The following is a 13407-nucleotide window of genomic DNA, read 5'->3' on the forward strand; positions in this document are numbered from 1 at the left end:
CGAGCTTTTTCTATGGGTGACAATACAACCACTCTCCATGAGGATAACACATTGCAGTGGGAAATGATACTGGATGATCTACAGGAAGATGAGCCCTTTGTTCATGTCATTCATGACATTGTTAGCAGCCAGTAAGTTCAATTTCCTTATGACTTATACTCTAGCTTATGCAATTAGGTGGCAAGTCTACAAAGATAAACACACTTGGAGCCTACACCTCTAATGCTTGCAAGAGAACTGGGCATTAGTCTCTGAGACCCTCTCTAGAGCCTATCTTCAATGGGTATACCCTTACTGTGTTCAATAACAAACATCCCTTGCCTGCCTCTCAACACCCAGAGCCTCTCAATCTGGACCCTCCATCAACAGCCAAACCATCGCCTCCCATATCATTTGACTTCAAAATCAATGTGATCAATATTTACACCTTACAATCCACTGCCATCATCCGTCATGAAGCATCTGTCTTGACCGTATCTGAAGCCCTAGTACTTAGTGGCTATGTAGGTGCCAGTCCACTCTCCCCCACTATAGCAATGTCACTGTCGACTCTCAAGCTCTACCATAGGATACAGCTGCGCAAACCTTTGTTCAGTATCAAGGTGTTTGCCAAGGTCATCTGTAACCTGTACAATGTAAGATTTTTTTCTTCCTGCATGCTTTTCAACGACTTAAGTCAATTACAGTGGCCCTATCATTGTCACTACCGAAATGTATTAGCTGACTGCTTTGATGTGTACCTGATGATGAGACACAAGATCGATTAACAAGTTTCGGAGACTCTTGCGCATAATACAGCTAACTGGCGGGTACTGAATTCTTGTCCACCTTGTAGCTATGAGGTAAGTACCTCCAATGCAAAGTACACAGACTTATTTAACGTGTTTCAAGCTTGAGGATGAACCAGAACTCAAATTCTGCAAGATGATCGTCCTTGATGGTAACAACTCTATCCCACATGGTGCCATTGGATGGATGCAAAGTTGGTGATCGGCACATCTTTACGAGTGACTATTTTCTGGAGCCTGAGTTTGTTAATCAGTTTGCACATGAGGTAAAGCCCAGCCCTGAACATCCTGACATTAACGTCACTGCCAACGGTGAATGTGCCTCTACCTCCACTGGTTCTACATTTACATGTATGGATAACTGGAAAGCAGCAAGAGACAATGCAAAGAAGAAATCATGGGGCATCTTTGAGGAAACTGGAATATTTGCATGTGCATGCCGTCACGGCATTATACAATGGATTTTCGACATGATTTGTAATGGGGAACTGTATGTATTGCTGACATCATCATTGTATGAACCCTAATAGCTGTATCATTTGTAGTTTCAAATATTCTCTCTCCATTGTCAGTCAGGCGCTCGATATTCTTGGACCTTGACTATTGATTAGTTATGACATCGGTTGTAAACTTGCTCAAACAATTTCATCAAGTTCGCTTGCCACTAAGTTTGCTGAGAATGAATTTCATATGTGCATCAATGTGTTCCATGGTTATACACATAACTACGCCTGTCAAGATATCAATCACCCGAATATCATCGAGGGCATTGGCCTTGAAGACCTTGCAACAATGGAAAGAATTTTCAGTCACTCAAATTAGCTTGCACCCGTCATACACTATGCATCAGCATACAACCGCCGCATGTTCATCGACATGCTATTTTGTCAATGGGATGAAGACAAATACCTTAACCTTAGCAACATACTCTACGGTAACTATAAGCAGGCCCTCCACATCATCCAAGAAGATGGATTTGCACTGCAGGAAGCTAAATGTTCGCTTGGGATCGATGACGGGGATATCAAGGCCTGGCAAGCTGAGCAGTCGGAGTACCTGAGAACCTGCAACCAGGAGCCTGAGTATGATATCCATGCTCGACGATGCACAAGACTTGGAAGACTTTCTGCCACGAGGAACCCTTGGAGACAGTGCAGAGAGGTATTTACAGGCTCATGGCTACAAGGTGTCTGCAGTTTGGAGCATCATCCATGCCTTCAAGGATGCATTTGGTCCTGATGACTTCATGGCCTATGTGTGTCCCAAAGGAATGCCTGTGTTGGAGGCGGCATATATCTATGAGCTGATCTCAGGTCAGGATGTTTGGTTGCACAATGACACCTAGATAAGATAGTCATCTGATTGCCTCTTTCATATTGTTTATTGACTCATCAGCAACAGTCAGCAGATATTTTTGCTCCATCTTTTCGCTTCCATGTACCTCCATTCTGTCATATTGGTTGCTTATATCCTCACTGTTCTCACTTCTCATGCTAGTTCAACACAATTTTCTAGTCTGCTGTCATTTTTGTCATTCCAATGCCTGAAAAATCTCATTCCAGTGACTTTCATTATCAGAAGACTATGAAAAGTAGTTATCAAACACCATAGCGTCATCGATTGAAGCGGAAACAAGTCCAATGCTCTGCAGCTGAGAAGCGAGCAATGAAAGAGAAATGACTTGCCCGCAAAATGAAATATGCAGATGCTCTCAAACTTCATGAAAAATTTGCAACTAATACGGTAGAATACTTCTATGAAGCTATTCTACAGAACACATGCACAAAGGGCAAGCAGAGAGGCTGAAATCACTGGAATGCCTATCTGCATGGTGAACTCAAAAAACACAATGATGGTATGTCCTATGAACTGTTTATTGGTGTCTACTAACTGTTTGTCATAGCACTCGATCCTACCAAGCCACATCTCAAGGCATCTGAGATCGCACCCAAACTGTCCAAGGAATGGAAGTTCATGTTGAAGGAAGATAAGGAAAACATGACCAAGGACTACATGGATGACTTGAAAGAATATAGGGCCAACAAAAGTTTGGCTGTGCACAATGTTGCCATCAATTCCTTTCATGATGTCTGCAGTACACTTGATTCGATTTCAGTTCAGGTCAGCTATTCTAAATATTTGCTCTATTTGCCTGGTACTCAATGTCACACCACTTAGCTTTCAGAGCTTACTCCACAGACTGGTGAGGTGATTTTTCTCATTGCTGTTCATGGAGATTGTGACCATCTAGCATGACCATTCATATACATGTCAGAGGACAAGCTAGCTGACCATTTTGTTATGTTGACTAAACTCATGCCTCACAAATTTGCTACATGTCTCAAAGCTTGTGTGATTTCTGGTGTCACAGGTATTTTGACTACTTACTATTGACATATATCTGTGCTAACATGGGGCAGGTCTTGTCTCAAACTATAAGGAATCATATCTTACACTGAAGAGAGAGCTCACATCGCTCATTCTTGGTAAATTGAGTATGTGTTTATTTTCTTGAACATTTCATCAATAACCTAATTATACTTAGATCAAGCAGCGCAAGTTCCCATTCCTAAGATGTTCTACAATAATTTCAACACATAAATCACCATGAAGCATGTCATTGTGATTGAAAATTGGCCACTGAAAAATTTTGTCAGCCCCTCTGACATTGGCTCAATGATGGAGTTAAGGGTTCTTCACAATGTATTGAAGATGGGTGTTACAACATTCCGAAAGATGTCTCATGATGAGTGGGAGCAGTGGGACCACGCGAGATTTCAGTCTGCACTGTCACAGCATGACAATGATAACGAAGGTATGATTCATAATTTTCTTTTTGCGAGCCTAACTTAATGTCCTTCACAAGAATCTAACATGCCGCATGTAAATTCAATCTCCCCCTTGGAGGAACCAACCAGAGGAGCTTCTATGGCTCGTGCAGACTCTAATACAAGTGTATCACACAGCTTGACATCACATAAACGAACCCGCACACCATTCAAAGAGTTTGTAAATGTAGTTAGCGGCGCTGGTGGTACCGAAGTGGCTGTACACAAAAAGCGGAGGAAGGAGAGGTCTGACAAGGGGAAAAAGAGAGGACCCAGGTGCACTGCTTAGTAACAGGGTGAAAATCACAATGACATTGCATAGATAGTGTCTACTATCTACTTATGAGCACCTCATAATCCATTTAGTAGTCTAGAGCATAGTGGTTTTGAAATGACAAATGAATTGGTCAGAACTTGTTGTGGTGCGCCCTTGCCTCGAGTAGATATTTGAGTGACAGCAAGGGTGGTTGGCAACGAGAGGGCAGGTTTGATATGTTGTCAGAATCTGTTGAGGTACACCTTTGCCTTGAGTAGACATTTGAGTAAGAGTAAGAGTGGTTGGCGACAGGTAGAATTGGCAACTTACATAGCAGGTTTATTAATATGACAAACAAATTTGTTAGGACCTGTGGTGCCCCCTTGCCTCGAGTAGATATTTGAGTGACAGTGTGGGTAGTTAGCGATGAGAGGGCAGGTTTAATATGACAAAGAAGGTTGTCAGAACCTGTTGAGGTATGCCCTTGCTGTTACGACTGGGGTATGTCGAGCTGTCTAAGTCCGAGTGGACTGAGATTCGGCGAGACAGACGTGGTTCTTCTCTCGAGTGAGAGGTCAAAGGTTTTCTGGCTAAGGCAAGTATCGGCGACTTCCTTAGAATAGTGGTTCTTAGATAGCAAGGTTGGAGACCTTGCTAAAGGACTTGTTCCAGGTAAAACCCAGTAGATTAAAGTGAGGAAATACATGTGGTACGCTATGTAACTATATAGCGAGAGTTCAATCGGAGATTGTAAGTGTGTATCAAGATAGAAGGCGGACAGCCCGCTTGGTAAGTGATAAGAGATAACAGATAGGAGATAGTAACCATGGTGCGGACAGCCCGCTTGATAAGAGATAGTGATCTAAACATAGTGATGGTTACTGGTACGGAAGGTTAGCTTGGCGATGATATGAGTGAGGTTCTGGAAGGTGATTGGTCGTTCATTAAGAGCAGTGTGCATGTACCATTGTCCAGTATCGAAAGAGAAGCGAAGGGAACGAGTATACCGTAACACTTGCCTTGAGTAGCGATTTGAATAACAGCGAGGGTGGTTGGCGATGAGTAGAATTGGCAATTGACAGGACAGGTTGAATATGACAAATGAGATTGTCAAAACCTGTTGAGGTATGCCTTTGCCTCGAGTAGACATTTGAGTGAGAGTGAGGGTGGTTGGCAACAGGTAGAGTTGATGACTTACACAGCAGTTTTGAGATGACAAATGACTTAGTCAGAACCTGTTGAGGTATGCCCTTGCCTTGAGTCGACAATGGAGTGACAGAGAGGGTTGTTGGCGGTGAGTAGAAGTGGTTGAGACTCCAACTTAGTGACATGCGCGCAAATAGCAGCAGGAGGGTGAAGGACTGGCACAGGTTGTATTGCAGTATTGCTGGAGGGTAGAGGCTAGAAAATGAGTGTGGAAATAAAAAAGAACCAAATAAAAAGGTCAACATATGAAGGAGATAGTGTCATCATTGTGGGGAATGACAAGGAGACTGGTTGACATAAGGTGCAACATCATGGGAGAGGTGGGCAGCGCTCAGTAAGCCCCTGGAAGCTGTCTACTACCTACCAATGCTGTCAGCATTGTTCCTAGCATTTAAGTAAGCATTGCAATAAGCAATAAAGGTTTTTATTGGGGGGGTATTTGGGTATAGTAGAAACAAGGGATTGCTGTACTATTTAGTTTGCCATTCCCACCCAGTATGGCAAGGTAGTTAGGTGAAGGTAATGTGATGTTGAGGTGAATCCACCACCAAAAATAATGAACCAAACCAGATGTGGATGACATAGTTCAGATGATATCAATTTATTATCCCAGGTCCAGTAGAATGACCTCCGGAAATGGTTTCCTTTCAATATGTGCCAATATTCATCTACTGTCTCATTGTCTGACCAAAACATCAAACCTTGCACCAAGGGTGATGACCCAGACTGGAAGTGCATTGAATAGTTCGGATAACATCAATGAATAGTCCCGGGTCTGGTATAATGACCTCCGGAACAAGTTTCCTTTCAATATGTGCCAATATTCATCTACCACCCCATTTTATGACCGAAACATCAAACCTTGCACTGAGAGTGATGACCGGAACTGGAAGTGTGTTGAATAGTTCAGATAACATCAATGAATAGTCCTAGGTCAGGTGGAATGACCTCTAGACATAGTTTCCTTTCAATATGTGCCGATATTTATCTACTGCCCAATTGTAGGACCGAAATGTAAACCCTTGTACTGAGGGTGATGATCCGAACCGGAAGTGTGTTGAATAGTTTGGATAACATCAATGAATAGTCCCAGGTCTGGTAGAATGACCTCCAGAACAAGTTCCCTTTTAATATGTGCCAATATTCATCCACCACCCCATTTTATGACCAAAACATCCAACCTTGCACCAACAGTGATGATCCAGACCAGAAGTGTAATGAATAGTTTGGATAATATCAATGAATTATCCCAGGTCCAGTAGAATGACCACTGGAACAAGTTTCCTTTCAATATGTACCAATCTTCATCTACTGCCCTATTGTAGGACCAAGATGTGAAACCTTGTACCAAGGGTGATGATTCATACTGGAAGTGAGTAAAATAGTTCGGATAACATCAATGAATCATCCCAGGTCTGGTAGAATGACCTCCAGGATGCATGTTCCTATAGCTTATATGATAAGAAAAATGTAAGGAGACACACTGACAACAACAAATAGAATTGAACAGATAGTATTAGACATTATCATAACATGGATGATTAATGATGGCACTGTGGAGAGTTGAATGGTAGAGCAGTGTCCTGGCCAAAATCCCGCATTGTATCGCAACAGGGACCAAGTTACCACTACAGTTGCAGACAAACAAACTCAACAATTTCATTCCTGACCCCAAAACATTTTTTGGCACAAATCTGACTGTGAGAATGGCTTCAGGGAGTGAAACTACGTCTGAAACTGGTCTCAACATAATTTTCCCACATGTTTTTAGGTTGGCCAAATTTTTGGCTATTTTCAACAGCATCTATTTACTGCTATGCACTGCCCAGTACCACCTCAATCGATATCATGGCACACTGCGAGACTTGCCTATGTTGCCTTTGCTTCTGAACTGCCCATTCTGCTGCCTTTCCTGTGAGACCCAACCGATAAGCACTCATAAAGCGCCATGAATGATTGATAAACTGCTGGATTACATCAGCTGGATATGCATAGAGTTGCTCTTGCGCACAACACTTTGCATCATCGAAAGTCTTCTTTGGCACTTCACGATAGCGGTATTTGCACCAGCCCCAATACTAACATGAAATTGTGTCATTGTAAGCAGAGACTGACATAAACAGCTTGAACTAGCCTACCATCTCAATTGGATTGAGTTCGCAGTGAAACTTCAGGAGAAAAATGCACTCATGTCCAGCTTTCTTGATGAGTGTTTTGAGCATCAATAATTGATTTGCAAAGTCTTCTTGCTGACTGAGAAGATGAGCCATACAGCAATTAGTGCTTTCCATGAGCAGACAGGTGCGCACTTCGCTCGCATTTTTCAGACATCAAATCCCCGTTCTTCGAGAACCTGTTGCAGGCCTTTAGGACGGCCATCTGGTAATGTCATTTTTTGAGGTTTCCCATGATGCTCAGCAACTGGGTTAGACTGTGGAATGATTGTATCATGTTGATGTCGCTGCTTGCCCCCATTAGATTGATTCATGTTGAATGCATGAGCCAAGGATTGGTTGAAAATGAAGAGTGCTACATGGCCTGGATGTGCAGCCTCAAAGATATGGATTGTGTCCTTCATTTGTGCAAGCAACTGCGCCATGTCCCACTAATTATCCGAACTGTTTGCACCAGGGTAAATGATTTTTCATGCTTCTTCAATGACTTCACCCTGTTCATTATGCAGTGCGAGTCGACCATCAATTGCATCAATAAACCCAGACACATGGATGATCCTTCCTTTCCCCTTTCATTGAAGGATCTGTTGACCAGGCAGCAAACTGTTTTTCCACTTTGTCATGCAACAAACTGAATTACAGGCAACATCACTCACTAAGCTTGCATCTTGTAATCATTTGTGTGAAAGCAGCACTCATCGTGCCAGACTGCAACCACCTCTGCTTCTCTAGGTGCCAAGTTCGGTTCAACACGGTGCAACTCTGGGCCTTTGTAATGTGCCATGTGGGACTCAAAAGCAGCCATTGCAGGTAAGAATACATCCTGTCAATACTTTTTCACATCCTCACACTCATGACCATCCATATAGACCCCTTTTCGTAAAATTGTATGCTGCCACCCCAGTTTGATTAGCCATTGTCTTGCTGTTCATTCGCAAAGTGGCCGTGCAAGTGAGATGTTTAATGATGGAATAATGGTGGTGTTAAGACCGTGTTGGAATTTACAAGGAGTAATGTCACCAATTGACTGTGACATTAGCCACTGACGACAAGCAAGCTGAAGCCTCTCATCTTTGAGAGGGCTTAATGTGTTTTCTTGCCCACCATGCCTTTCAGCTGGAAGCTGTTCGAAAACTTGGTAGTGTCATGCAAGTGCCCATATCTTTCGTGTGAAGTTTGCTCCTTGATCCTCATGCCACTGATGGGCAATCTTGAGACTTGTTGCAATCTGGCCCATTCCTTTTAGCCGGAATGTTGCAAAGTTCCGAATCAGCAACAATTGGTTTATCCGAGAGAATGATAAATGTATCTTCCTGCCCTTTTGTTGAAGATCTTTCTTGATCTGCTCTCTCAGCTCATACAACCTCGCACTTCAACTCCACCCTGTTCCTGCTCCTGCAGCTCGTTGTGAAGAAGTAATAGTGACTGGCCAGCAAGAAAGCTAGAGCACTAATAAATCCAATTGAGTGCAGGTGTGCTGTCTCGACCCAAGAGGATTGTTATGAAGCACTTCCTTCAAGTAATATGCGAAGGGAGCAAACACGGAATGGAAAGAACTAAGTCGACCTTGGGAAAGTGAGTCCGCTGGTAAGAGCAAAAGCGAGACCACAGGTCCGGTGAGTGCGTGATGAGAAATGACCGAAAGCGAGAGGATCCTAGGTAAAGAGCGGCAGGTTTCTAGGTAAAGTGCGGTTCCACAAGTAGCGGCTAGGTATAAATGAGGTTTGGGGCCGAGGTATAACTAGGTATGAAAATGCTAAGTCGGAATCCGAGAGTGGTTCAGATCCACGCAGAGCCTAGGTAAGAAAACTTAGAGGCACGTTCTCGGAGCGGTCAAGAACACATGGGTTCGAAGTGAGAAGTGAACAAGGCTTGTCAATTGATCAATAATACTAGGAACGTCTAAGTGACTCCGCCAAAACAAAGGTAGTGTCCGAGGGAAGGGAAGTACTGTACTGTATGTAGCGTGCGAGACTTTATCCTACTGCGTGAGCGTCTGGAACCTGTAGGCGAGAACTGTAGTGATGAAACGAGGCAGATAAGTAATATGTAAGGAGAGAGCACGCGGAACAGAATACACGGTTACATGTAATAACCCTTGATAGTGTTTAGTCAAACTGAGAGAAAATGAACACGCACCAATGGAGATAGGCGGACACGGAAAGGATATGGACGGAGGACAGATCCGAGTGTGGGTGTATGCCAGTTGGCTATCAGCCGAAGGAACTTCTAGAGTAGGACTGGGATGACATGGGTCCAACGAGTTTCCATAGACCTTGACATGGGTATCAAAAGACACTCGTTCCCGCCCAGCGCGGGTCCGAGTGTCACATCGTCTTCCCACATCTTCTCTGCATTGAAGTTGCTGGCAAGACCCATGGTAAGTTCTGAATCTTCTGATGCAGGTACAGTATGTCCTGCATCTTCAGAGTCCAAGTCACTGGCAGAACTGTCATTATTGGGTGACTTGGACAATGGTGCAGTCTGTGCAGATGGAGCTGATTTAGATGTGGATGGCTTTGTGAGAACTGTGAATCCGAGACTGGTGAGTGATTTTTGATTTTGAAGAAGTTCTTTATATTGTCGTTGTGTTTGTGCTGACTTGCTGCCAACATCTGGACCCTTCTTGTAAAATTTTGGACGTGGCACTCGTTGAGCCACCCGCTTGGCTTTCTTTGGAGACAGCCATGTCTCGTTGTGTGGATTATCATCAATTGACATTGCAAGGTCAATGAGCCGTGAACAGAGGCCACTGTCATTCAGATAAGTGTCTGGAATCTCCTCTGCATCCAATTCAATGTCTGATTGACTTTCATCATAGTTGTTGACCATCTTCAGGCTGTCAAATACAATTGGGGGTGCCAGGTGTGAGTATTGTGTCCAGAAGTATGACTGCTGACACTCGCAGGGCTGGGAGGTTGTGAACGACTTGAAGGATGAGACAGTCTTATTTTTTTAATGGAGACTCAGACTCAGACACATTATCTGACTCAGATGACGAGGAGACATGCTGCTGTTGTGCAGCCACATGAAGCTGGTTCTGAAAGCCTTTGATATTCCTTCATCGAGTGGACTTGGGTGGGCGTCCACAACACATTTTGGCAGGTGGATTGGTGGTTGTAGGCACTAACTCAAATTTCAACCACTGGTTGTGTTCATTTTTTTCCTTCACAACACACTAACCAATTTTGGAATCAGACATCATGATCACAATGCTAATGTGCTAAGGAACATTTTTTGCATTTTTTAGTATTTTTCTATCCATTTTAGGGGTTGGCCAAATTTTGAGGGTGAAAAACTTTCGGACCCCACAGAGAGAAAATTGGCTTGTGCAAATCACTTTATCATGTCCCAAATACTACATCTGTAGGCTTAAATATTTGATTTGATTCAATGGAGAGTGCCCAAAAATTGAAGACCAAAATTGTCAAGTTTGTTTGTCCACAACTGTAGACTATCTAGCTGGTATTGAGGGAAGAGGTAATAAGTATATGACCTGAATAGTGTAAGAATTGCAAACAACAACCTTATGGCACAATTAGATGACTAGGCAAGACAATAGTTCACTAAGACTGCAAATTTGATCACACACAGGTTGATTCACATATCTAGCATCACACATCAAATCTACATAGTTAAGGATTGTTGTAGGATGGTAAATGAATCTTGGCACATACTGAAAGGTAGTTTTTCCAGAAGTCATTCTACCGGACCTGGTATGATCAATTAATGTTATCCAATGTGATTATTCAACACACTTCCAGCTCAGGTCATCATGCTCAATACAAGGGTCCATATTTGGGTAATACCATGGGGCAGTAAATGAATCCCGCACTTACATATTGAAAGGAAACTTTTTCTGGAGGTCATTCTGCTGAACCTGGTGTGATAAATTGATGTCATCCAAACTATTCAACACGCTTCCAGTTCAGATCACCCCTCTCAGTACAAGGTGTGATGTTTCGGTCATAAAATGGGGTGGTAGATGAATATTGGCAGATATTGAAAGAAAACCTTTTCCGGAGGTCATTCTACTAGACCCAGGACAATTCATTGATGTTATTCTAACTATTCAACACCCTTCTGGTCCAGATCATCACTCTTGGTACAATGTTTCATATTTCAGCCATACAATGGGACAGTAGATGAATATTGGCATATATTGAAAGGAGGCTTTTTCTGGAGGTCATTCTACCAGACACAGGATGATTCATTGATGTTATCTGAACTATTCAACCCACTTCCAGTTCAGATCATCACCCTTGGTACAAGGTTTTACATTTCGGTCCTACAATAGGGCAGTAGATGAATATCAGCACATATTGAAAGGAAACTATGTCCACAGGTCATTCTACCTGACTCAGGACTATTCATTAATGTTATCTGAACAATTCAACACACTTCCAGTTCGGGTCATCACTCTTGGTGCAAGGTTTGATGTTTCAGTCATAAAATAGGGTGGTAGATGAATATTGGCACATATTGAAAGGAAACTATTTCTGGAGGTCATTCTACCGGTCCCAGGACTATTCATTGATGTTATCTGAACTATTCATCACACTTCTGGTTCAGATCATTACCCTCGGTACAAGGTTTTACATTGTGGTCACATAATGGGGTAGTAGATCAATATTGGCACATATTGAAAGGAAACTTGTTTCGGTGTGATGCTCGGACCCACTGTGGGTACAACAATTCTGATGGTGATTCAGAACAATGTGTTGGGTCTTGCAGAACCTAGCTGCTATTCGACCCTAAAGGATTTCTAGACCAGGCTCAAGGCTCAAAGGAGAGGAAACATGATAAAAACTTGCTGAATACTCAGACTCATACTAGTAACTGGTGAAAAGGTAACTTGATTATGCAAGCTACAACAGTGCAAACATAACACCAAGGTAAGAATAGTCTCTACAAGCCTAGCCAGGAATCAGTCCCTACACTGTGCTGGGTAGGAAAGAGCTTATTTTCATATTGATATCAAGAAGTATAGAACACTATCAGTTTCCCTATCCTTATCCATCCCTCATACAACAAGTAACCCCTGTGCGAAGCCGAGCCTGCACTTTCCCGTGCATCGGCTGCATTGGGAATGCATTAGGAAAGCCCCTTGTCCATCCATAGTCTGTCCAAATCCCATTGGTATGTGAATTTCCTTACCTCGAGGCTTGTAAAATGAGTTGCAGCCTTATTACATGTCCTTACATACCCCCTATACCCCCTACCCCTTCCCTCTCTGAGTGAGAGTCTAGACAGTATAAGTTGACTACTTCTAAGTACTACTTACTACACTTCCCTCGTACTGTGTACCTCCCTCTATAGGTTTACCTTCGAAGTAGTCCCTTGTAGTGCGCACTTTTTAGTCCATATTATATCCCTATACCTAGACTTTCCTTACCTCGCAATATACCTTTGCCCCCACTCTCTCCAAACCTCATTCCTTGACTTCCCTGTACCTTATTTGCACTTTCTTATGCTTTCCGCACCTTTGGCCATGTGTTCCTGCGCTTTGGATACCTCTGGATACATTTCCATACCTCGTGCATACCTTGTCTGCTATTTTCCCATGCTTAGCGCGCTCTTGGGTCACACATATCCACCATCGTTCTAGTAGCAATTCCCTTTAGGGTCGAACATGTCTGTTCAGACATAGCAGCTAGGCATTAGCTTGACCCAACCTTTTCTTGCCACCCAGCAAGATTGTTGTTTCCACACCAAACTATTCAATGCATTTCCAGTTTGGGTCATCACTCTTGGTGCAAGGTTTGATGTTTTGGTCATAAAATAGGGTGGTAGATTAATATTGACACATATTGAAAGGGAACTTGTTCTGGAGGTCATTCTACCAGACCTGGGATAATAAATTGATATAATCCGAACTATTTCATCTACATCCAGTTTGGTTCATTATTTTTGGTGGTGGATTTCAACCATCAACCTGGGCCCAAATATCACATTCCTACACCAGGACCCTGGGCCTGAATGTCAAATTTGAGACCATCACTTTTTAGCTCATTTGAGAGATTCCACTTCATTATTAGGCCCAGATATTAATTTCTAACACCCCTCTTCGGCCCAACTGTGTGATCATTCCATTGTCAGTTGTCACCCATGGGCCCAGCTGTCAATGCCAAGGCATCACAAACATCATGGGCCCA

At 43.0% G+C, this 13407-nt stretch overlaps 2 protein-coding genes across 2 annotated transcripts; one reads left to right on the plus strand and one right to left on the minus strand.

Annotated features, from left to right (window-relative positions):
- Positions 1 to 1881: 1881 nt before the first annotated feature.
- F5147DRAFT_768029 (uncharacterized protein) lies at positions 1882 to 3389 on the plus strand (the record flags this gene model as incomplete). Its single annotated transcript, XM_041440926.1, has 6 exons — positions 1882 to 2101; positions 2692 to 2909; positions 2967 to 2991; positions 3064 to 3159; positions 3209 to 3283; positions 3334 to 3389. 6 exons carry the CDS (start codon positions 1882 to 1884, stop codon positions 3387 to 3389), a joined length of 690 nt encoding a protein of 229 aa, XP_041298405.1.
- Positions 3390 to 9481: 6092 nt separating this feature from the next.
- On the minus strand, positions 9482 to 10084 carry F5147DRAFT_768030 (uncharacterized protein; the record flags this gene model as incomplete). Its single annotated transcript, XM_041440927.1, has 1 exon — positions 9482 to 10084. One exon carries the CDS (start codon positions 10082 to 10084, stop codon positions 9482 to 9484), a length of 603 nt encoding a protein of 200 aa, XP_041298406.1.
- Between the last annotated feature and the right edge of the window lie 3323 nt (positions 10085 to 13407).

The sequence above is a fragment of the Suillus discolor genome (assembly GCF_016758755.1).
Source record: "Suillus discolor strain FC423 chromosome Unknown F5147scaffold_4, whole genome shotgun sequence".
Taxonomy (NCBI): Eukaryota; Fungi; Basidiomycota; class Agaricomycetes; order Boletales; family Suillaceae; genus Suillus; species Suillus discolor.